The sequence below is a fragment of the Ahaetulla prasina genome, chromosome 1 (assembly GCF_028640845.1).
Source record: "Ahaetulla prasina isolate Xishuangbanna chromosome 1, ASM2864084v1, whole genome shotgun sequence".
In the NCBI taxonomy this organism is placed as follows: Eukaryota; Metazoa; Chordata; class Lepidosauria; order Squamata; family Colubridae; genus Ahaetulla; species Ahaetulla prasina.
Window position 1 is genome coordinate 18,203,103 of NC_080539.1, and position 26,435 is coordinate 18,229,537.

At 42.2% G+C, this 26,435-nt stretch overlaps 1 protein-coding gene across 3 annotated transcripts in view; it reads right to left on the reverse strand.

Moving 5' to 3' along the window:
• Positions 1-26,435, reverse strand: part of AUTS2 (activator of transcription and developmental regulator AUTS2) — an 869,450-nt gene that overhangs the window by 359,037 nt on the left and 483,978 nt on the right. For all 3 annotated transcript variants that reach the window (XM_058164290.1, XM_058164289.1, XM_058164291.1), the window contains exon 4: positions 7,135-7,164. In XM_058164290.1, the coding sequence (XP_058020273.1) occupies positions 7,135-7,164 (30 nt within the window). The remainder of the gene's footprint in view (positions 1-7,134; positions 7,165-26,435) is intronic.

A 26,435-nucleotide genomic window follows, 5' to 3' on the forward strand; every position in this document is an offset into this window, starting at 1 on the left:
AGCCATGCCCATGTAAGGTTGTCATCACATTTTCCTTCAAAGTTTTTCAAGCGTTGTCCATGCAAAGTTTTGGTTTTCCATCTATTTAATCTGTCATCCAATTGTTTTTCTTTATATTCTGCCTTTTTTTCAGTTGTTTTTATAATGTTCTCCATTTTCACAGCTTGCATTAATTTTTCTGTGCTTTGGTTCACATAATCATTCAAACTTCATTTTTCTTCTTCTTTAGTTTGATGGATTTGTAATAGCCCTCTGCCTCTTATTTTTCTTGGCAGATACAACCTGTCGATGTCACTTCATGGAGGTATAAGGTGTACATGTTCAAAAGTTTGCACGTTTTCCGGTCCAGGTTTTCCAGTTCAACCAAAATCCAGTTGATGATTCCAGTTGAGTAGCGTATCACTGGAACTGCCCATGTATTAATGGCTTTAATTATGTTTCCAGTTTTAGCTTTGATTTTAATATTTTGAGGACCCTCCTGATGTATTCCTTTTGCATTGAGACTTTGAATTTTCCATTCAGGATGTTATCTGCTTCCAATATGCCTAGGTATTTGTAACGTCATCCTTTGCTAATGCTTTCACTATGCTTCCATTTCCCAGTTCTATTCCTTCTTTTATTTTTATTTTTTTCTCGCTGCATGGATAATATAGCACATTTTTCAAGTCCAAAGTTCATTTTGATGTCACTGCTGAACATTTGAACTGTGTTGAGTATTGATTTAAGTTCAGTAGGGCTTTTCACATACATTTTTAAGTCATCTATGTATAGTAGATGGTTTATCTTGTCATGTTGGCTTGAGATTTGGTATCCCAGTTTTGTGTTTCGTAGGATTATTGTCAATGGAATTAATGCAATGTTGAACAGTAGTGGTGAACGTGAGTCCCTTTGGAAGATTTCTTGTCTGATGTTGACTTCACCAATGTTCTCCCCATTTGCTGTTAGAACTGTTTTCCATTTTTGCATATTTGCTTTAAAAAATGTACAGATATTTTTGCTGATTCCAAAGTTTTCTAGACAGGTGTTAATCCAGCTGTGGGGTAAAGAGTCAAATCCCTTCTTGCAATCAATTCATGCCATATTTAAATTCATTTTTCTTCATTTTGCATTTTTAGTACCATTTTGTCAATGATGGTAGTGGTACTATCACCATCATCATCATCATCATCATCATCATCATCATCATCATCATTATTATTATTTTCTTTCTTTTAGCTATGCTGCTAGTTTTCCATTGGGTCCTTGGTGTTCTCTGAGCTTTGCCGTTTTCTTTCAGTCATTTCATTACCAAACTTGATAACGTCATCCCTGCCTCAGTGATGATGTTACCTAGTTCGGTAATGAAATGTCTGCAAAAAAACTACCAAGCTCAGAGAACACATAGGACCCCCACAGTTCAACTCTGAACTACAAATAATATCTTCTGAGTTATTTTAACAAAACAAAACAAAACGTGGGATTTTATGGAGATTCTCAGTCATCCAGGTCATGATTGTCCCTAAGGTGCGTTTTCAAGAGGCAACTGGACTTTCTTTGTTTTTTCCTTGAAGATGTTTGACTTCTTCATCCAAGAAGCTTCTTGTGGGATTTTAGCAAAACAAAAGAAAACAAAAAAAATGAGTGCACAGTTCTAGCATTCCAATTTTTTTTCTCATGTCACTTGAAACAAAAAGAGTTTGGATGCACCATTTGTCTGAAGTGGTGTGGGCTTTCCTGGACTAGAAGACCTCCAAGGTCCCTTCCAACTCTGTTATTCTATTCTATTCTATTCTATTCTATTCTATTCTATTCTATTCTGTTCTGTTCTGTTCTGTTCTGTTCTGCTCTGCTCTGCTCTGCTCTGCTCTGCCCTGCCCTGCCCTGCCCTGCCCTATTCTATTCTATTCTATTCTATTCTATTCTATTCTATTCTATTCTATTCTATTCTATTCTATTCTATTCTATTCTAACCTACTCTACTCTACTCTACTCTACCTTGCCCTGCCTTGCCCTGCCCTGCCCTGCCCTATTCTATTCTATTCTATTCTATTCTATTCTATTCTATTCTATTCTATTCTATTCTATTCTATTCTATTCTATTCTATTCTATTCTATTCTGAGACTTGCCACCTTGCTGGTTCAAAAAAAAAATACATGGTCAAAGATGAAAACAAGGACATCTCTGCCCTAATATAATTTGGGATACGGCAGCCATAAATGGGACATCGCTCAGTTAGAATTCAGGTTCCTCTACTCTTTCCTTCTTGATAGATAGAGACTTTTTAAGAATCATGCTCGGAAAAGGAATTATTTTCGCTTTTAGGCTCAGGCCAAACAGCCTGTCATTTCCTGTCTTATTTTCTCGGGATTTTCCTCACTTTTAATGCTATAAGCTCCTGCCATTTTCAGACAAGGGAAGCGGGGGGGGCGGGGGGCAGGAATGGCACCAAAAATAGAAAGAAAAGGAGATAAAGAAAAATCCCAGCGATTACTATCTGTCTGAATGAAAAGAAGTTCCGACTTGTCAGTTAAACAAAGCAATAACACAGCGCTCTTTTTTATAGTCTATGTTTTCATCCAGAGAGGAGAGCATTATCACGTCATGCCAGAGTGTTGCCTTCTCCAGGTCACTTGGTTTAAAATGACATGGATAATGCACATGTCAGGAAGTTGACAGCTTCGACTGTCCTTCAGAGATTTAAGAAGGGAGAGAAAAGAAAGGGGGAAAAAAAAACCGAGCGAAGGAACGGAAAGACAAATGCCTGTTTCTTATCTGCGGTCCATGCCTCGGGTCTATCTTGGAAGTCAGGCAGAACATGATTTCTCCAGGGAGCACTTTTTTCATTTCCTGATTTTAAAGAAATCAAATAAGCGCCATTTGTCTTCATCTGAATATGCTTGACCCGTTCAAAGGCTGGTATGTTCTTTTCTTTTCTTTCCTTCCCTTTTTTCCTTTTTAAGAGAACAAGCAACGTATGCGGAATTGGCAATGAAGGGAACGCAAGACTTTTAGTACGCCGTCGAGAGACGCTGGAGCACGAAGGGTTGAAAGCACCTTCTCTAGAGGGAACCGATTCAATTTAAGAAGGCAAGTTATTTTTCTTTTAAAATTTCATGCAGAATGAATTCATCGCTCCTGGTGAAGGGTGGGGAGAAATCAAAAACACCTTGAAATCGAAAGGCTCAAGGGGGTGGGGGCAGTGGTGAAATCCACATTTTTTTTACTACTGGTTCTGTGTGCGTGGCTTGGTGGGCGTGGTGTGGCCTGGTGGGCGTGGCAGGGGAAGGATATTGCAAAATCTCTATTCCCACCCCACTCTGGGACCAGCCAGAGGTGGTATTTGCCGGTTCTCCGAACTACTCAAAATTTCCGCTACCGGTTCTCCAGAACCTGCTGGATTTCACCCCTGGGTGGGAGGAAGGGAGAAGAACCTGGGACTTCAAGGTGAGTTGTGTGAGCTCCACAATCACCATCTATCGAATGTGGCCAGGAAATCCATTGATCAGTTGCATCCCTTTCTGGACTTGGAGGCATGGCTGACCATGACCCCATGTCTTAGTCAACTTGTGATTGGATTACAGATAGTCCTTGACTTAGAACCATTCACTTAGTGACTGTTCAAAGTTACAACAACACCGAAAAGGGTGACTTACAACTGGTTCCCCCGTGTCAGCTTTGGAAGCCATATTAGGCCGGAAGCTTCCGTGCTGCCACTTTCTCATGTGTGGGAAAGTAGGAGGGGGGATTTAGTAGAAGGGTTGTCTTTAGACATAATAGCATTCTTCCCATCGGTCAAGGTCAGGCCGATCCTGCATCTGGAGAAGGAGTGGTTGGAGTGCTGTCTCGAGATGGGATGGATGGCGATTGGAGCATGTGATCGACTGCGGAGTTGGGATGGTTTTGGGGTTTTTGATTTACTGAGGGAAAACCCGGACCTCTCAGATTCGGGTTTTCCCAGATGTGCCAGTTTACCTATTCTAGTAAATAGTGAAAAATGCTTGCTTCAGAGTTTTTACTTGGAGTTGGGTTTTTTTCTGGAACGCTGACACCCCGCATTTAAAACTATCACATCATCCCGCACCGTCACATGATCAAAATTCAGGTGCTTGGCAACTGGCGTTTATTTATGATGCTTGAAGCATCCCAAGGTTGTATGACCAACATTTGTGAGCTTCCCAGCCAACTTCCAAGAAGCAAAGTCAATGGGGGAAGCCAGATTTCCTTAACAACCACACGGTTCACTTAACAAGTGAACTGATTTGCTGCGATGGTTGGGTTTTTTTAAAACTTGACTTACATGAGCAACTATTGCCTGTGTTATACCCTATATAACAGCCTTATATACCCCCCGCCCCTTCCCTCCCCCCACTATCACCCATACGATAATAGGATCACAAACGTGCAATGGGTGTGTGTTTTTACAGTCCAGTTCTAGTGTGATCACTGATATCATATTTTTGCACCAGCAGGAATTAATCACAATTAACCTTGACTTCTATGCTTTGCAGGATTGGCGAGATAACTATATAAATAAATAAAACAAACCGAGAACTGCTACATCACGAGATTGACTTCATACTGACAAAATTATGGTTCCTAAACTGCAGATGCCATAGTCAATACCAACATTATTCCCCAACAAGAAGATCACTAATCATGCTTGCATTCCAAACAAAAAATACTGTCAATGAAAGCTGTGTAGCCTGTTAATTAGTTTTGTAGTAATTTAACTGGATTGAGAAAGCAGTTTTAATTTGTGTCATGCCCATTTATATATTAACAATTCCATGGAGCTTTTTTTTCTGGGGTGTGGGGGAAGGGGAACACAATGCACAACACAATTTATATTGTAGGGACTGTATTCATTCTGTGAAAGAAAGAAATGTAATGGTGCAGATTCAATGGAATATATTTTGCAGCCAATGAATCCACATTTGAAATAGATTCCATTGTGTTTGAAGAAGCAACTCTGCAGGTAAAAGAACTTTTTAGGACAAAATAAAACGTTTACCACCCAATTGTCAAACATCAATATTCTGCAAAAGAAAAGTCAATACAGACAGTCCTCGAGTTACAGCAGTTCATTTAGTGACCGTTCGAAGTTACAACGGCACTGCAAAAAATGACTTATAACTCTTTTTCGTATATGACCATTACAACATGCCCATGGTCACATGATCAAAATTTGGATGCTTGGCAACTGACTCATATTTATGACCGTTGCAGTGTGCTAGGGTCACGTGATGACCTTTTGCGACCTTCTGACAAGCCAAGTCAATGGGCCAGAACTCACTTAACAAATGCCTCACTTAGCAACAGAAATGTTGGGCTCAATAATGGTTGTAAGTAGAGGACTACCTGTATTTAAACCAGGAGAGTTACCGATTTTGCACAAATAATCAGAATGCTGTCACAGGAGTCAAAGCTAAATAATGAACTTACAGTAGTGGCCAAAATTGTGGAGACCTTTTGGGAAAAGTGTATTTTTGAGGTTTGATAGCTAATAACATGACTTTTTGGGGGAGTTTCAAGATAATCATACTCCACTGCTGGAATAGCCTGGGAATAGCCCCGACCTTAACCCAAATGAAAATCTACGGAGTCGACTAAAGAAACTTGTTAGTCAGAAGGACCCAGCAATAAAACCCAGCTAATAGAAGCAATCATTCAGTCTTGGTTTCACGCTTTAATAGCTGCAGAACTAAAAGACTTGGTTCACTTCATGGGAAGATGTTGTAAGGCTGTAATCCATGCTAAAGGTTACCCAACTAAGTATTAAGTGACATGGTGATAATTTTTGTACATCTTTTTTTTCCTATGGTGATAATTTTTGTGTATCTTGTTTTTCCTACGTGTTTCACTTTTCTTCTTTATACTGTAACTGCTATTCTAATAGCAAATCCTTCATAAAAGTTATTGCATTACATTCTTGATTAAATGATCTTTTCATTGATATATAATTTTATGGTACTGCTCCAAATAAAAGTGATGTTATTAGTTAGTTTTAGAAAATACACTTTTCCCAAAAGGTTTCCACAGTTTTGGCCACTACTGTATTTGCTTAATGCTTCCCAGTGCATAGACACACAAATGCAAATATATGGCCACTGCTGATAAAGACTTTGAAAGACTTCCAGACACTGTGCTCTTCCCACACACAAACATAAACACACCCCTTGTTTAAAAGGTTTCCACAATTTTGGCCACTACTGTACACGGTCCCACCATCCAGCAAACAACAAAATATTTTTCAAGTAATTAACAACTGCATAGCAAATCCATGTTATTTTCTAAATAGGATTAAAATATCTACAACCTCTTGCCATTAGGGGTGTTGAAAGTGGCTGATAGACGTGACCCAATTATCTGCCCTTGGTTCCAAGCAGTGATTCTTAACCTCTGCAACGTTAAGATGTGCGGACTTCAATTCCCAAAATTCTGGCTTGGGAATTCTGGGAGTTGAAGTCCACACATCTTAAAGTTGCAGAGACTGAGAACACTGGTTTTAAAAGTAGGTGTTGTAGTTGTATGCATGACTCGATTTTGAGTAACTGTCTAGAATCAAAGGACATTCTATGTCTCAAACAAAGGCGCAAAAAGAATATTCCCACTTTAGAGCTAATGAAATCTACTACAGTAAGTGAATGATGGATGCAATAGATCAGGGGTATCAAACTCAAGGCCTGCGGGCCAAATCTGGCCCATGGGGTGCTTAGATCTGGCCCGCGGTGCTGCCATGGAAACAGCGAAGGACTGGCCTGCAGTGCCTTTGCCAGCAAAAATAGAGCTCGGCAGTCCATTTTAGCTGGCAGAGCGCTCAGGCCACCACAGGCGCCCCCGACACGAGTGATGTCGAGCTGGCCACACACATCCCAGCCCCCCCGAGGTCAAACACAAACCTGATGCAGCCCTTAATGAAATTGAGTTTGACACCCCCTGCAATAGATCAATAGAGAAGATCTGTTGAAATCATCTTTGGCCAAGCATGGACCATGATGGAATGTTGAACTCACAGATTTAGCACACCAAACATTTTACACATCTCAGACTAAAATTCACTAATGAACACATGAAGTGAAAGGAAATATGAGAACCATAAACCATACCAGAAATAGCCGTAAAAGGGGAAATAAGAGACCAGAAACTGACTTTACCTTCTCTTCTTGATCACTGTCGCTGTCACACTGAAAGAGAAAGGAAGAGATTACCTTCAAAAACAATCCACAGGTGTCAAAAGCTTTCTGTGTTAAATGAAAATTCATTTCAAGGGAGTAACCTATAGAGGTATAATCTTTCAGAACACATCAAGTTTTTCCGCAGGGTTGAAAATGGCCCACCCGGTGGAGGGCCACAGCATGTCTAACTAATATCAAATACAACCTCAATTACATGGAACAAGTCTGTCCTCCATTCAAGGTCAACATTTTCCCTATGTTTTGGCCAAATTAGCTAGACCAGGAGAAATCTCAGCATCTAACTGACCTTGTCTGGGCATGGAAGCTAAGCAGATTCAGGCCCAGTTAGTATTTGGATAGGAGATTATCAGGGAATGCCAGGGCTGCAGATTAGCTTGAAAAGTCAACAAACAACACTCTGGAAGACGGCAATGCCAAACAACAAAGCGTTGCAAAGAAAACTGCACAGATGTGGTTCATAAAGATCCTGAAGCTGAGTTTAACCTAAAAGGGGATTGGACCATGGGTGGGGTTCTACCAGTTCGGACCGGTTCGGGCAAACTGTTAGCTCCGACAATCAGCTGGGAGTGAACCGGTTCGTTCCGATGATTAGGTGCGCCTGCCCGCCCCTGCACTTTACTGAACTATATCTTCTGAACTGATTCGCACGGCAGAGCAAGACTGCTGCACCTCAGCTGTGTTACTCCCCAGCAGTAACGTGGAAGGTAAGTTTTCGTAAAACTGTGCACACGCGCACAGTATGAGTCAGGCACATGCGTGCACAATCACCGAACCGGTTGCTAAACTGGCAGGATCCCACCACTGGATTGGACTCTACATTTTCTATAGCAGATAGGAGGACAGTTCACTGTCATAAATTGTAAATCTTTACTGGTAGTTCTCGATTTATGACCACCATTGTTAAGTGACTTCTGCCCCGTTTTACTTTCTTGCCACAGCTGTTAAGTGAATCGGTGCAATTGTTAAAGTTAGTAACACAGCTGTTAAGTGAATCGGGCTTCCCCATTGACTTCGCTTGTCAGAAGGTCGCAAATGGAGATCACAAGGGACATTGCAAGCATCATAAATATGAGTCAGTTGGCAAGCATCTGAAGGGCCTCTGGTGGCTCAACAGACTAATGCAGTCTGTTATTAACAGCAGCTGCCTGCAATTACTGCAGGTTCAAGCCCCACCAGGCCCAAGGTTGACTCAGCCTTCCATCCTTTATAAGGTAGGTAAAATGAGGACCCAGATTGTTGGGGGCAATAAGTTGACTTTGTATATAATATACAAATGGATGAAGACTATTGCTTGACATAGTATAAGCCGCCCTGAGTCTTCGGAGAAGGGTGAGATATAAATGCAAATTAAAAAAAAAAGTTTGATCATGTGACCACGGGAATGCTGCAAAGGTCGTAAGGGTGAAAAATGGTCATAAATCATTTTTTTCTCCCAATGTTGTCGTAACTTCGAATGGTCATGAAATGAACTGTTGTACGTCAAGGACTACCTGTAACTGATTTTAGTATATATACCAATAGGGCTGCAACAGAGACTGATTATAATTTCAAAATAATGTCAACTATAAAACACTGCTCAAATTAATATGGTTATGGGTTAATTTTAAGATGAGTGGCTGATCCATCCATCCATTCATTTCGAAGAGCAATATATGAAATGCAAACAGTCATATGGTAAGGTACTTGACAAGTCTTCATAGAATTCCTAAAGAGCATTCTTATCAATCCTGCAGAATTCCAAGCATTCTTATCAATCCTGCAGAATCCTCAGTACATGATTAGTTATTTTTAAATGAGAGAAAAAGGAATCAACTGCTCTAAAATTCATCCTAAAGTGGAGGCTCTTTCCCAGTTTAATACTGCAAGGACAAGGATAGCAACAGCAATTAGACTTATATACCACTAATGCTAGGTGCTACACAGAGGATTAAAATAAAGCAGATCAAAATAAAACTGTAAAAACAATATGCAAAATGCTGCAAACAGCCTCACCAGCTACACATGATGGTCTGGTTCACATGCCACCAGAAATATGTACACCCATTTTGGCTGACTATAAACATGTTGTATGAACACAGCCATCAATTCTTATCACTGATCAGTTGCAGAAATTTGGTATGTTTAATGAAAATAAGGACTGGGGGGGGTGTGTGGGACATGATAGCAGTGTTCCAATATCTCAGGGGTTTCCAGAGACAAAAGAGAGTCAAGCTATTCTCCAAAGCACCTGAAGGCAGGACAAGAAGCAATGGATGGAAACTAATCAAGGAGAGAAGTGTTATGACCGAGGCCCAAGTAGTGATTACTAAACACAAGTCAGTCCTGAACAAACTTATTTTATTAAAAGCAGCTGAGAATTAATTCATTCTCAGCTTAGTCCAAAACAAATTGTTTCTAAACAGTCCTTTGGCCTTATCAACCTGCCAAAGGCTTTTCTTGGCAAAACCCCCACAAAGTTCAAGAGACGCTGACAAGAATCACTGGAATCAACGTTGCTTTTCCACAAAGAACCCAATGGCTTGTTGCTGCTCTTTTAAGCCTTATGGGAGTGGCCAATCATCTTATGGCCTTACTCCTGAGTCATTCTTTTTGCTTCAGCTGCTCTTGCCTTCTGGCAGCTCTTCTCATGCGTGAAATAAGAACAGGCTCCTCCTGTCCCTCTGCCTCTCTGCTGTCCACCTCTGGAGACTCCGGAGTCCGTGCATCGCTCCCAGATGGCCCTGGCCCCATCTCTGCCTCTGATGCAGAGCCTTGTCCGGGCCTTCCCCTGACTCCAGGTCTGACCCATTGTTCTCCCCAGCCTCCTCACTGTTCCAACTCTGCTCCCAGGTCTGCAGGCTGCTGGCAGACCACAACAAGAAGCAACTTAGAACTAAGGAGAAATTTCCTGACAGTTAGATCAATGAAATAGTTTGCCTTCAGAAGGTGTGGATGCTCCAACACTGGAGGTTTTTAAGAAGAGATTGGGATTGTCTGAAGTGCTATAGGGTTTCGTTCTTGAGCCAGGGTTGGATCAGAAGTTCTCAAAGGTCCCTTCTGACTCTGTTATTCTGTTATCTACCTACTTCCAGTAATTCCAGGCTGGCCTTTTTTGTAGATTACAAGAGCATACTAATTTTTAATTGCTCCACCTGCAGATGAGGCTAGGAAGAGTAGCCAACAGGGAGGTGACAACACCAGAGGAGTAGAAGATGGAAGCAGGAGGGAATGCCACTGTCTTTTTGCTTATAAAATTATATTTGGCATGATGAGGTGGTCTTTCCTAATTCCTTTTATTGGCAAGCAATCCCTCTGCTTTAACCAGTGGTAGGCTGTTGAATTTTGATAACTTAACATTGGGACATTTCAGGAGCCATGAAAATATCTTCCTGGGACTGACCGATATTTCCCTAGGATATGAGGATTTCCCAAAGACAATCCAACTGCTTTAAAATCAAGCTATGTCTCTTCCTTGAATTCTTTGCCATGACATTAAATCGCTGCCTTCTTGTGATGCCAGCTAGTACATGTTGGTGAGGGTGGAAGTCTGTGTTGTGTTCTGAGCTGCACAGCTTTAACTAGGGGAAAGGAGCGAGTGTCTTTTTTTCCCTGCCATCCACCCAACCCATAACTCATTAGATCTCACTGTGAAGCTAATCAACACCATCTGAATTTTCGCATGCGATGTTATCTTGCGCTGCAGTGATGCTGCAGAGAACGCTGGAAGCAATACAATCCCCAGGAACCACCGTTTCCACTGCCAATATATTATGCTTTCCTGCCTTTTCCGACAGTCCAGTTCTAATTTCAAGGTCCACTTAATTCTTCCATCAAATCATTACTGCTATACCCAGCAGCACCTTCTCTCCAGAGCTAAGCATATGGCAAAGGACCGAGGCCGACTGGTTTCCATTATGGAATCAGAGCTGGTGCCAAACTGATTTTAAAGGGAAATAGGGGAGGGTATTTGTGGTGTGTGTGTGTGTGTGTTGGTGTGTGTGAGTGAGTGTGTGAGAGAGAGTGCATCCCAAATGTGCTTTTGTAAAAGGCAACTGGACTTTCTTTGTTTTTCTTTGAAGACGTTTCATTTCTCAGCCAAGAAGCTTCTTCCGTTCTGAGAAGTGAAACTTCTTCAAGAAAAACCAAAGAAAGTCCAGTCCAAACCGGGGTGGGTTTCCAAACCGGGGCAAACCGGTAGCAGCGGCGGGAGACTCCTCCCACCCACCTGGATGTCATCACGGACGCTCTGCGCATGGGCAGACGTTTCTGCACATGCACAGAAGCGCCACATGCGAGCAAAGCAAGCGCGCACGCTCACAGTTTCGAACCGGTAGCGAAGGTAAGTGAAACCCACTATTTATTTTTATTTATTTATTTATTTATTTTATTTGTCACATCAATGTATATAAGCATAAGCATGAAATAACTATACGATGTATAAACATATATATATATATAAGTATAAGTATGTAATAACTATACGAAATTGGATACAATCAAAGGGAACATTTGGACAGGAACGGTAGGCACGTTGGTGCTCTTATGCACGCCCCTTACAGACCTCTTAGGAATGGAGTGAGGTCAATAGTAGACAATTTTTGGTTAAAGCTTTGGGGATTTTGGGAAGAGACCACAGAGTCTGGTAGTGTATTCCAGGCATTAACAATTCTGTTACTGAAGTCATATTTTCTGCAAACAAGATTGGAGCGATTCACATTAAGCTTAAATCTATTGCGTGCTCATCTATTGTTGTGATTGAAGCTGACGTAGTCTCCAACAGGAAGGACATTGTAACAGATGATTCTATGAGTTAAACTCAGGTCATGTCGAAGGTGGCAGAGTTTTAAATTTTTTAAACTCAGGATTTCAAGTCTGGTCTTTTCAACTACTGGTCCAGTTGCCTTTTGAAAAGGCACTTTTGGGACAATCATGATCTGGATGACTGAGAATCTCCACAGACAGACAGATAGACAGACAGACGATGTACGCTTCCTCTTTTTCCCTTCTGACTGATGGCTTTGTGACTTGGCTAAGTCAAGGGCCATAATAGCTCAGGCTGTAAGGAGCCTGTTATTAGAACACAGCAGCCTGCAATTACTGCAGGTTCAAGCCCGGCCCAAGGTTGACTCAGCCTTCCATCCTTTATAAGGTAGGTAAAATGAGGACCCAGATTTTTGGGGGGGCAATAAGTTGACTTTGTAAATATACAAATAGAATGAGACTATTGCCTTATACACTGTAAGCCGCCCTGAGTCTTCGGAGAAGGGCGGGATATAAATGTAAATTAAAAAAAAAAAAGGAATTGCCGAGAAGGTCCAGCCGAGTTACACAGAATTTACTGGGGGTGGAGTGAGAACAATTTCCATTTGTATCCCTGGATTCTTGCATTGACCCACACATTTCACCGATTTCACTCTCAGCATGGTTGAGCCATGCTATTTTATAACTTTCTCCTTCAGAGACGGCTGCCCCAGAGCCTGGCACATGAAAATAAGGCAAAGGCAGGGACCCTCCAGCTCATGCATTATAGAAAAGCAATAAACGCACACGGCAAACCATCGTGCCCAACTTGGCATCTCCGAGAAAGGTCGACAGAAACGCCCATGGCTACGAAAAGCCATTCTCTTCTAAAAGCAAGATGATCTATGTTAAATTTATGGGGTGTCGCATTCAGAAGACACAAACTTCTCCCATCACAGGGGCTGACATCTCAGGTTTTTTGTGTGTGTGTGTGTGACAAAGATGGAGAGATGCCAGCATGGTTTCAAAGCAGGAGGGGGCGGGGGGAAAGGCTTAGAGACAAACAGATTCAGACTGATCCACACCTGTCAGTCATTGGGGGGGGGGGTGGAAGGAGGAGGAGGTGGAACAGCCTTTTCTGTGTTGTGAAAAGCAAATAGAAAAGTCCATGTAGATGTTGCCAAAGCAAGTTTAGAATTACATTTAAAATTTCAGCAGAAGCCGAATCAAACAATACCGATGCAATACAGGTAGTCCTCAACTTACAAGAGTTCATTTAGTGACTGAAGTTACAACGGCACTGAAAAAAGTGACGTATGATCATTTTTCGCACTTACGACCACTGAAGCATCCACTTGGTCATGTGATTAAAATTCAGACACTAATTGACAACTAATTCATGTTTATGATGGTTGCATGATGGTTATCCCTGGGTCATGTCATCTCCTTTGGAGAGACCTTCTGACAAACCAAGTCAATGGGAAAACCAGGTTCACTTAACACCTATGTTAACTAACTTAAGAACTGCAGTGATTTGCTGAACAACTGTGGCAAGAATGGTTGTAAAATGGGGTAAAGTTCACTTAGCAATAGCAATAGGACTTAGACTTACACACCGCTTCACCGTGCTTTGCAGCCCTCTCTAAGGAGCTTACAGAGTCAGGGGCCGTGGATAGCTCAGGCTGTAAGGAGCCTGTTATTAGAACACAGCAGCCTGCAATTACTGCAGGTTCAAGCCCGGCCCAAGGTTGACTCAGCCTTCCATCCTTTATAAGGTAGGTAAAATGAGGACCCAGATTGTTGGGGGGGGGGCAATAAGTTGACTTTGTAAACATACAAATAGAATGAGACTATTGCCTTATACACTGTAAGCCGCCCTGAGTCTTCGGAAAAGGGCGGGATATAAATGTAAATAAAAATAAAAAAAAAAAAGGAATTGCCGAGAAGGTCCAGCCGAGTTACACAGAATTTACTGGGGGTGGAGTGAGAACAATTTCCATTTGTATCCCTGGATTCTTGCATTGACCCACACATTTCACCGATTTCACTCTCAGCATGGTTGAGCCATGCTATTTTATAACTTTCTCCTTCAGAGACGGCTGCCCCAGAGCCTGGCACATGAAAATAAGGCAAAGGCAGGGACCCTCCAGCTCATGCATTATAGAAAAGCAATAAACGCACACGGCAAACCATCGTGCCCAACTTGGCATCTCCGAGAAAGGTCGACAGAAACGCCCATGGCTACGAAAAGCCATTCTCTTCTAAAAGCAAGATGATCTATGTTAAATTTATGGGGTGTCGCATTCAGAAGACACAAACTTCTCCCATCACAGGGGCTGACATCTCAGGTTTTTTGTGTGTGTGTGTGTGACAAAGATGGAGAGATGCCAGCATGGTTTCAAAGCAGGAGGGGGCGGGGGGAAAGGCTTAGAGACAAACAGATTCAGACTGATCCACACCTGTCAGTCATTGGGGGGGGGGTGGAAGGAGGAGGAGGTGGAACAGCCTTTTCTGTGTTGTGAAAAGCAAATAGAAAAGTCCATGTAGATGTTGCCAAAGCAAGTTTAGAATTACATTTAAAATTTCAGCAGAAGCCGAATCAAACAATACCGATGCAATACAGGTAGTCCTCAACTTACAAGAGTTCATTTAGTGACTGAAGTTACAACGGCACTGAAAAAAGTGACGTATGATCATTTTTCGCACTTACGACCACTGAAGCATCCACTTGGTCATGTGATTAAAATTCAGACACTAATTGACAACTAATTCATGTTTATGATGGTTGCATGATGGTTATCCCTGGGTCATGTCATCTCCTTTGGAGAGACCTTCTGACAAACCAAGTCAATGGGAAAACCAGGTTCACTTAACACCTATGTTAACTAACTTAAGAACTGCAGTGATTTGCTGAACAACTGTGGCAAGAATGGTTGTAAAATGGGGTAAAGTTCACTTAGCAATAGCAATAGGACTTAGACTTACACACCGCTTCACCGTGCTTTGCAGCCCTCTCTAAGGAGCTTACAGAGTCAGGGGCCGTGGATAGCTCAGGCTGTAAGGAGCCTGTTATTAGAACACAGCAGCCTGCAATTACTGCAGGTTCAAGCCCGGCCCAAGGTTGACTCAGCCTTCCATCCTTTATAAGGTAGGTAAAATGAGGACCCAGATTGTTGGGGGGGGGGCAATAAGTTGACTTTGTAAACATACAAATAGAATGAGACTATTGCCTTATACACTGTAAGCCGCCCTGAGTCTTCGGAAAAGGGCGGGATATAAATGTAAATAAAAATTAAAATTAAAAAAAAATATATCACCTCGAACCACCTGGGTCCTCATTTTACCGACCCCGGAAGATGGAAGGCTGAGTCAACCTTGAGCTGGTCAGAATCAAACTCCTGGCAGTGAGTATTGAGAATCGAACTGCAGAGCTGCTGGCAGCCAGCAGTCAACAGAATTAGCCCTGCGATACTGCATTCTAACCACTGCGTCACTACGGCTCCTAATGTTAACAAATGTTTCACTTAGCAACAGAAATGTTGGGCTCGTTTGCTGTCGTAAGTCGAGAACTACCTGTGGAAACAATCTAGAAATGGAAAGCAAACAAACTGATAAGCAGACTGACTCCTGTCCAGGTAATAAGTACCAGTAAATTTATTTTAAGGCTGAAAATCTCCCCTTAACCTGGTTGCTACCTGTTTGAGCTTGGGATAGTTACTTTTCAATTTAACATATTTACCGGACCTGTTGGGAGGAGGACTTTTATTTATTTTTTAATTTAATCCGTTTCTAAAGATGCCAATTCACTGGAAGTGGATGGCCGTGTACATTTCCTTTGTAAATTTCTTCATATTTTGAGTTTTGGACGAACTAAAGAAGAATCCCCCAATTCAGAAGTGGTATTCAGCAGGTTCTGACCAGTTTTGGAGAACCAGTAGTGGAAATTTTGAGTAGTTCAAAGAACCGGTAGATACCACCTCTGACTGGCTCCGCCCCCATCTATTCTCTGCCTCCCGAATCCCAGCTGATCGGGAGGAAATGGGGATTTTGCAGCAACCTTCCTCTGGAGTGGGGAGGGAATGGAGATTTTACAGTATCCTTCCCATGCCATACCCACCAAGCCATGCCATGCCCACCAAGCCACGCCCACAGAACCAGTAGTAAAATAATTTGAATCCCACCACTTCCCCAATTCTTCAGTTTCCTCTATCTTTAATTGAAATAATCTCATTCTAATGGGCGAGAACTTATTTTTCTGTCTTGTGAATTTCTGGCCAAAATCTGAGCTGGCTGAACTGGTGGCTAAGTACATGTTTTGCCATATGAACTAAAGCTGGCCTCTCCGAGTATGAGAAAACTAGCCTCTGAAGCCACATACACTTCAGTGCATCTTGCAAGGGAAAAAAAAGTCCCACTTTCATATTTCAAATCCATTTATTGTTGACATCTGGCATCTTCTCCAGCTGGGAGTATGCTGTTAATGTATCTTTGCCTCCTTCTCTTTCTCGCTCTACAAGAAACGTAAAGAGACTCCAGGGCAAACCCTGGCCAGCCTCCTGGAATGCTTTGCTGGGTTGCTAACAATATCTCCCTGCATCCCTTCTCCTAGGACTAAGCTGACAGTTTAGGAAGAGGGCAAAAATGAGATTGGAGCATCATCATCCGATCTCCTCCTTCTGAAAGGAGGAGGGAAAATATGGCTTCACCGCTGAAAGTAGGGAGAAAATACCACACGCCAACTTCCTGCATCAACGTAGCAAGGTTGATCCTACAAAAAAGTTGTATCCACGTATTTATTTTCATTTATTATTAAATTTATTCGAATAGAATAGAATAGAATAGTAGAGTAGAGTAGAGTAGAGTAGAAGTAAAAGTAGAGTAGAGTAGAGTAGAGTAGAGTAGAGTAAAGTAGAGAAGAAGAGTCGAGTCGAGTAGTGTAGTGTCAGTGGTCCAGAAAAACCCAACTCCAGTTAAAAACTCCGAGGCAAACATTTCTCAAAGTTCCATTTATTAGAGTAGGTATACTGGCACATCTGGGAAAACCCGAATATGAGGATTCCGGGTTTTTCCTCAGTAAATCAAAAGCCCAAATCCAGCCCCTGCACCCATCAGTCTGTCATATGGTCCAATCACCATCCGTCCCAACCTGAGCCATCACTGCAACCACTTCTCTTCCAGATGCAGAAACACCATGACCTTGACTGAAGGGAAGAATGCTATTATGTCTAACTACAATCACTCTACTGAATTCCCCCCTCCTACTTTCCCAAGCGCAAGAAGTTGCAGCGTGGAAGCTTCTGGTGTTAATATGGCCTCCAAAGCTGACAAGTAGAGTAGAGTAGAGTAGAGTAGATTAGCGTAGCATAGCGTAGCGTAGCGTAGCGTAGAGTAGAGTAGAGTAGAGTAGAGTAGAGTAGAGTAGATTAGCATAGCGTAGAGTAGAGTAGAGTAGAGTAGAGTAGAATAGAATAGAATAGAATAGAATAGAATAGAATAGAATAGAATAGAATAAGAGAGTTGGAAGGGACCTTGGAGGTCTTCTAGTCCAACCCCTTGCTTAGGCAGGAAACCCTACACCACTTCAGACAAATGATTATCCAATCTCTTCTTAAAAACTTCCAGTGTCAACAGCCATTGCCAGCCTGTTCTAAGGTGTTCTGGAGCCATGTTTAATAGCAATAGCACTTGGACTTACATCCCACTCCATAGTGTTTTACAGGCAGTCCTTGAGTTACGACCATAACTGAGCCCAAAATTTGTGTTACTAAGTAAAACAGAATTAGTTAAGTGAACTTTGTTCCATTTTACAATGTTTCTTGCCACAGTTGTTCAGCCAATCACTGCAGTTGTTAAGATAGCAACATGGTCATTAAGTGAATCTGGCTTCCCCGTTGACGTACAATGTCCCAAAAAGTGATCGCATGACCGTGTTTATTTAGCATCCCTGTTTGCCATCCCTTCTTCCTACTGCCTCCCTATTCCTCCTTCAGTGAAGCCCATGGCCTCATTTTATTTCAGTGCAACCTTTATCGTGGCCTAATTCACTGAGCTTGACCTTCTGCGAAGCCTTTGGGATATGGCATTTCTCTTTTTGCCTTTTGCTAGGGATCATACAGGAATGCCCTTCTTTGTTGATTAATGGCATTTGCGCCAGCTAAAAAAGCTCCCAAAGACTCTGTATATCGGATGATTTTTGTCGGTATTATCGTAGTCGTCCTTATCGCCATCATTGTTCCCAGTTTCCAGTCAGAAAGATTAGAAGCAAAAGGAAGCAGGAGGAACAGAGTGTTTGGAACTCCGAGATTTAAAGTTAATACTAGAATTCTTATAATGGTCTTACACAGTGGTGGGATTCAACCAGTTCGTACCACTTCGGGAGAATCAGTTGTTAACTTTCTGAGCAGTTTGGCAAACTGGTTGTTGGAAGAAATCACTAGGGCAGAGAACCGGTTGTTAAATTACTTGAATCCTACCACTGGTCTTATACTTGCAAAGACCTTGCCTTAGAATGGGAAAAGAAATAGGTTAGCAGAATCAAAGGAAGGAACAAATTTGAATGAAAGGCACAAATGCTAAGCAAGAAGTCCCAAAGGTGCTTTTTCAAAAGGCAACTGGACTTCCTTTGTTTTTTTCTTGAAAAATGTTTCACTTCTCATCCAAGATGCTTCATTCAACCCAATAATTCTATGAAGGTTTAAAAATAATACATTTCCTAGTTTGTTGGGGATTCCTGGCATGGAGGAACAACTTTCTCCTTCTCCTTCTCCTTCTCCTTCTCCTTCTCCTTCTCCTTCTCCTTCTCCTTCTCCTTCTCCTTCTCCTTCTTCCTCCTCCTCCTCCTCTTCTCCTTCTTCTTCTCCTTCTTCTCCTTCTCCTTTTCCTTGCCTCCTCCTCCTCCTCCTCCTCCTCCTCCTCCTCCTCCTCCTCCTCCTCCTTCCTTCTCTTCCTTTTCCTCTTCTTCCTCTTCCTCTTCCCCCTCCCCGTCCCCCCTCCTCCTCTCACACAAAATGAAGAAAATGACAGCAATTGGGACTAACATCAGAAGTTGTTTGGAGGGAGACTACAGCATTGCCATCGAACGACGTCTTCGGAGAAGGAACAGTGAGAGCCCAGACTGAATTTTAGCATCATTCATTTGCTTTCTAGGTATGGTACCTTTTGTGCTTGGCAGCCATTCTGTGAATGCAAAACCTGCCTCTCCTCCCCCCCCACCCCGCCCTGATCCATAACAGCCTTTTTTTCTGAGAATGCCCATAGTATGCTTTTAAACATCTAAATGGGCCCTTCAAAGGCCATAGACCTAGCCATTGGCAAATGGCTAATGGCAAGATATCAAGCTAAATTTCATATTCACAATGCACCAACTAACAAAGAAATACAAAGCATTAGGAAGCAATGGAATATTTATATTTGCTTCCTTTTCCATCTCCAGACCATTATGTGTTCACTACCAAACTAGCAAAATGTCATTTGGGGCTCGTAAGACATGGTTTCATTTTCGCAAACGTATTCGCATTCAAAAGTAATTTTTCATTTTTCTTCCTTGGAGATAGTTCAGCTGCTGCATGATTTTTATTTTTATTTTAATAGCTAGAATAATGTTCTACCTGGTACGCCTTTGAAGCATTATATCATTAGCTGCAGAAGTCACGTCTGTATCGGCATTTTATACAGAATATATGCTGAGGGAGCAAACAAAGCCACCAGTCAAGGGAACCCACAAGGGTGTGTAATCTGTGCGTATGAGCGTGTCATAAAAGTCAAGATTATGGTCACAATCTCAGGATCAAAGCTATGCCCCTTTTTACATGCAATGAAGCACATTTATTTATTTATCAAACTTGTATGCCATCTATCTCACCAAAGAGGATTCTAGGCAGTTTACAGACATTGAATAAAATGCAAAACAAAACGCTAAAACAAGAAATAAAGGTCCTAATTTTAAAAAAACAAACAAACAATTAAAATAAAATTAAGCAGGATGGAGAGGAAGGGAGCAAAATGCACGCAGAAAGGAGGTGGGGTGTTCTCTACTCCATCAGCCACCTCCAATGGATTGCATCCCTATTAGGGCCCCGAGCAAGTTGGCATAGCCATATCTTCGAAGATCTTTCAAAAGACTCAAAAGGTGGGAGTGGATCTGATCTTGGGAACGATTAAAAGAAGGGGAGCTTCGATTGCACGGTTGTGATTGTCATCTTTTTTGGCCATGTCATGTGGGGGAATTCACTGGAGAAAGCAATTATTTTGGGAAGAGTTAGTGATAGAAGACTGCCAAAGAACACAGTAGCTAGACACCATCAGAGTGACATCAGCCAGACCATAGAAGAGTTCAAAGAAATACTGCAAGACCAAAAGATGTGGCGAGACCTGGTCCACAGAATTGCCAAGAGTTGAACACAATTCATCATCATCATTATCATCATCATCAACATCATCATCATCATCATCACCATGATCAGCATCATGATTGATTGTCATCTTGCCATTTTTGTTTTCATCCAACAAAAGTAGTTGAATTGGGAAGACCAGTGTACAAAATTGAATATATAACAGCCCTGATTTCAGCTCATCATTCCTGCTATTCCTGAGATTTCAAGTAATGGGGGTCAGTTCAAAACAGCAACGTCATGCCAAGTTGAAGCATGCCTGTACAAAAGGAAGATGGTGTTGTGACCCAGGCCCAAGTAGGTAGTAATAAACTTAGTCCATGGAAAAACAAACAAACTGTATTCAACTCAGAGTAAAACAAATGCCTCCTGACACAAATTCCTCAGTTATCTCTCAAAACTTGGTTCGATTAGGCAAGCTGCCAAAGGCCCTTCCTGGCAAACATCGAGAAGCCACAAAAACAAAGACATACACGAAGCAGAGGACGAAGCAGAAGACGCAGCTACAATGTTGTTTTCTGGCAAAGCTCAAACACTGGTGCTGGTCTGTTTTAAGCCTTATGGGAGGGGCCAATCATCTCTTGGCCCTACTCCTGAGTTGTCCTTTTTGCTTGAGCTGCTCTTGCCTTCTGGCAGCTCTTCTCATGCATGCATTAGGAACAGGCTCCTCCTGTTCCTCTGCCTCACTACTATCAGTCTCTGGAGGCTCTGGAGTCCACACTTCACTCTCTGATAGCCCTGGCCTCACCTCAGCCTCATCGCTGTCCGACTCCATTGCCAGCTCCATAGGCTGCTGACGGACCACAACAGATGGCCCTGTATCGCAATGAGCACCTACAATCTTGCAACTTATCAGTCAATGGAAAGCTCAATTAGCTTCATCTTGATTTGTCATTCTCTTTGTTTCATGTTTGAGATTTAGTAAATTGTGAAAGTCTATGCTATTTACCTAGTTTAATGTACTGTAGGAATCCAGAATGGAAGCTAATTCATTATCCAATTAATGTTTTATGGGAATGCAATCTAAGAGTACAATTCTATCAATTGACTTTTAAAAAAAAAAATCACATTAAGAACTCTTGAAACCCAGTATGGTATCTAGGAAATATGTGGCACTATGACAAGACCATTTTCAATCATGCAAGTTCACTGGGTATCTCTGGGTCAGTCTGGTATAGTGATGAAGATGCTAGGCTAGGAATGGGAAGTATCAGATCCCCTCCAAGTTACTGGTGGAGTTTGGCCCAACCCAACCAGTGGTAGGATTCAACCGGTGTAACAACTGGTTCGCTTTGCGCATGTTTCAGGAGATCCGAGCGCACGCAGTACATTTGAAAACAGCGCCTTCTACTGCAGCTCCAGTGAATAAAACAGCTGAGATGTGGTAATCCGTGCTGCCGTGCTGATCAGCTGGGCTTGAAAACAAAGGAAATAAAGATAGGTATAGTGCAGAGACGGGTGGGTGAGCCCAGCTGATCGTCGGAGCGAACCAGTTTCCTCTCAGCTGATCGTCGGAGATACCGGTATGCCCGAACCGGTCAGAACCAGCAGAATCCCACCCCTGAACCCAACCTATCATGCAAAGTTGTTGTGGAAGAAAAATCAGAAGGGATCCCTATGGGGTACTTGGTGCTCTCTGAGTTTGGTTGTTTTATTGCAGATGTTTCATTACCCAACTAGGTAACATCCTCAGTGCTAGAAGGGAGTGGGCTTTGCTCTTTGTTTATATACAAGTGGGTTGCCTTGTCAGTGTAGATGGGCATTTTCTTGTTGGTTCCTTGCAAAGAGGTAATAAGGAGGTAATGAAATGTCTCCAAGAAAACAATCAAGTTCAGAGAGCCCCAAGGACCACAAATTTCAACCCGAGCTATCAATATTCTCTTCTATAGGAAGCACTATGAAAACTTTATTAAACTCCAGAGTGAAAGTCAGGAGAGACCAAAAACCAAGGCCAACCACATGGCACACCCTGCCATATATCAAAAACATTTTGAAAGCTGTAGAACACAGCTTCTGAGATCTGCAAATGGGCATCACATATTTCCCAGAGGCTACCATACAAGGACAAATTATGCATTGTTAAAGATTGCTGGGAGCTGGGAGATATTTCCAATGTACGAATCCCCTGCCTGGACTCTCCCTGTGACTATGTAGGACAGACACAGAGAGGAAGCTAAGCACCAGATTGCAAGAACATAAGCGAGCGGTCAGATGAGAGACCTGAATTCATTGGTAGCCTCATACAGCAATGAACAAGGACATTCAACTTTGCAGCTACTAAGATTGTTGGACAAGCAGGCACAAAAACAGCCAGGGAATGATTGAAGCCTGGGAAAAGGGCCTCTCATCAGTCAACAAGAGTGCTGATTTACCATCAGTTTATCAAGTACTTAGAAGGTCAGGACTTGGTAGCCCAAGAAAACAACAGCCAATGACTTAAAAGCCAGCCATCAACACACCCCAATCAGCATCTAAAAAGTCACATACAACAGGTACCATATAAATACCACACACAGAACAGCACCCAGTCTGCTAAAGAGAGGTTCCCTGAAGATGGGCTCCAGCATGGGTCCAAAAGCTCGGAAGACAAAACCTCTGGTCCGGGTGATCGACCCAGATTGAATCCTGCAGCATTATTCTGGGTCACATATATTCTCTTCCCTTCATTCATGAGAGATGTCAATAAACAAAATATAACTCTCTATAAGGTAAAGGTAAAGGTTCCCATTGCGCATATTTGCTAGTCATTCCCAAATCTAGGGGGCGGTGTTCATCTCCGTTTCAAAGCTGAAGAGCCAGCGCTGTCCGAAGACATCTTCGTGGTCATGTGCCCAGCATGACTAATCACCAAAGGCACACGGAACACTGTTACCTTCCCACCAAAGGCGGTCCCTATTTTTCTACTTGCATTTTTTTACCTGCTTTCGAACTGCTAGGTTGGCAGAAGCTGGGACAAGTAATGGGAGCTCACCCTGTTATGCGGCACTAGGGATTCGAACCGCTGACTCTATATAGACTTTATATAGGAAGTTGCAAAACAGCCCAAGAAGAGGATGGAAAACAAAGAGAGATGAGAAAGAAAATGGTGCGGTAATGGAATAACCGACTTTATTACGGTACAGAAGAAGACAGAGGTTGCCTTTAAAGTCAAAGCATGCGGCGGGTTAAACTAATGCACAACCCCCCCCCCAACATTTCTTTTCCCTCTTCCATCCCTACCGTGTTGCGATCCATTAAAAAAAAAATCACCCTGAACATTTGCTTCTTTCTTCTCCTCCCGGGAAGCCAATTGCTTTGATTGCCGCGATACAAGACTGCGGAGATGGCTTGCCCTTGCCTGCGAAGCAAATGGAACGTGCTAATAGAACTTATCACATTACCCGATGCAGAAGTGCCATAGCTCATTACTTTAAGATAAAGGGATATCATTGCGGACGGGAAGCAGGATTGACTTTCGAAGGCCCAACTTGATGATGATTTAATCAACTGCTCTCTTTCACTTCTCATCTCCGCGCCTGTCGGTTTCGCAGGTGCGGTTAAATGAGACACTCCGAACGGGAGAAGCCGGGAGAGAGATTGCCGTCATTATTTCTCCCGAAAGGAAGTATGCAAATCCGCAACAGGCAGATTGCGTTCATAATGGGCCCCGTAAAATATAAGGGGCACACTTGACAGGTGAGGGCAAGTTATTTGTACATCTTTAAAAGAAAGCAACTGTCCTCGTTTAAACATCGAGGGCTTAAAGGGAAGAGGGCGAGGGAGGAAAACAGCCAGAAAACACCATACGCTGCAGAGGGGAATGGAGAGGGAGTCTTTGAATGCCATGTTATGATGGAGCCAACTGAAGCATGGGTGTATGGCCTTTCAACAGATCTGCCATGTAGGAGAAGAGCAGGCTGAGCTGGAAGGTGGAGTTAAATGCGGCATCAGTTTAGCATCATTGCGTTGCCACAAGAGAACCAAGTCCAGCCTCCGATAAATTCTGCTGACCTTTATGTAGCGCCAATTTAGCTTTGAACATCAGTTGACCATATTCTTGTGTGTAGATAGCAATAATAAACACTTCTGTGCTTTGAACTCAACGAATACTCCTGGTTATTTGCACCTGACATTACAGTGCTGAAAATGGCCTTTTGACAGATCTGCCATGTAGGAGAAGAGCAGGCTGAGCTGGAAGGTGGAGTTAAATGTGGCATCAGTTTAGCGTCATTGCGTTGCCACAAGTGAACCAAGACCAGCGTCCCATAAATTCTGCTGACCTTTATGTAGCGCCAATTTAGCTTTGAACATCAGTTGACCATATTCTTGTGTGTAGGTAGCAATAATAAACAGTTCTGTGCTTTGAACTCAATGTATACGCTTGGTTATTTGCACCTGACATTACAGTGCTGAAAATGGGTGGGGGGAAGAGAGAATGTAAGGGGCACCCTTTTTTTCCTGACCTTGAATTGATTCATGTACCATAGAATCATTGAATGTTAGAGGTCAATGTTCTATTGAGATATTATAAAATCATAGGATTGGAAGGGACCTTGAGACCTTCTAAACTAACCCCCTGTCCAGGTAGGCCATTCCAGACAAAGTTGAACGGTTGTTCAACTTTGCTTTCAATACCTCCAGTGATGGAGCCACCATGACTCCAGGTCATTCATTTTAAGGTCTGGCTCAGTGGGAAAACCTGGAGTTTCAAGACTCTTACAGATACAGCAAGCAAATAAAGCTTCAAAAAAAAAATGATGAGCAACTTGCAAAACAATTTGTTCCAGTGCTGAACAGTTTTGCTATTGTTGTTCATTTATTTATTCATTTGATTTAGATGCCATACAACTCCTAAAAGACTCTGAAAGATTCAAATACTTGCCAAAAAAACAAACAAACCCAAACCCCAAACAATAAACAACATGCATGTTGGAAGACTAAAAGAGCCAACCATACCACTATGGTAAACTAGCCAAAATGAACAAATGTTTGGTGTCCATCCTAATCCCAGTTCTGGAAGCAGAGTGACATTTTAATGACCTTTTGAACAGTTGTTGAGTGAGAGTGATATGAATCTCTGGGGGGATTCTGTTCCAAAGGGCAAGGAACCCAACAGAGAAGACATGCTTGGTCATGATAGAGGGCATTGTTTAATTTAAAGGACTTGGAATTTACCCAATCTCCTTAATCTCACTTGACAAGTCGAAACTGGAGATAGAAAGTTCTTCAAATAGCTAGGTTCTATGTCAGGGGTGTCTACCTTGGCAATTTTATGACTAGTGGACTTCATGGCTGACTGAGAAATTCTGGGAGTTGAAGTCCACAAAAAGTTGCCAAGGCTGGACACCCCTATACTTTATAGGCAATAACTAGTGTCTTGAATTGTACCCAAAGATCTAGGGGCAACCAATGCAGCCTCAGAAACTGGGATGACAGATGGGGATAATGTGATACACACAGCCAATGCTTGTGAAATGCAGTATTTCCATCAAAAGTAATGATTTGAGCAACCATCTGAAGGACCTAGGAAAGAGGGCAACTGGCCCACCAGGTGGTGAATCTGTATAAAGCCTCCCCTCCACACCCCACCTGTCAGTGCCAACCGCTCCTTGAGCAGGTAGCACAAATCCAGGTAGACCACCAGATTGCATACCACTCTTTTAATGGGGAAGTGCAACTCCATCCAAGAATAATTGATATTTATGATTCAGACCCTCCTCATAACCAGGAATAGAATAGAATAGAATAGAATAGAATAGAATAGAATAGAATAGAACAGAACAGAACAGAACAGAACAGAACAGAACAGAATAGGTTTTTTTTTAATTGGCAAAGTGTGAATTGGACACACAAGGAGTTTGCCTTGATGTATAGGCTCTCAGTGTACATAAAAGAAAAGATACCTTCATCAAGGTACAACACTTACAACACTTAATGATAGTCATAGGCTACAATTAAGCAATCAGGAAACAATCAATTACAATTACAATTACAGTATAAATCATAAGGATACAAGCAACAAAGTTACAGTCATACAGTCATAAGTGGAGGGAGATGGGTGGTGGGTTACATATTGTATATGTGTATATTATATATGTGGTTACATATCGGAAAAAAGAACCAAAACACTAAGTAGAAGCTTGATGGACATTACCTTACAGATGACCCCCA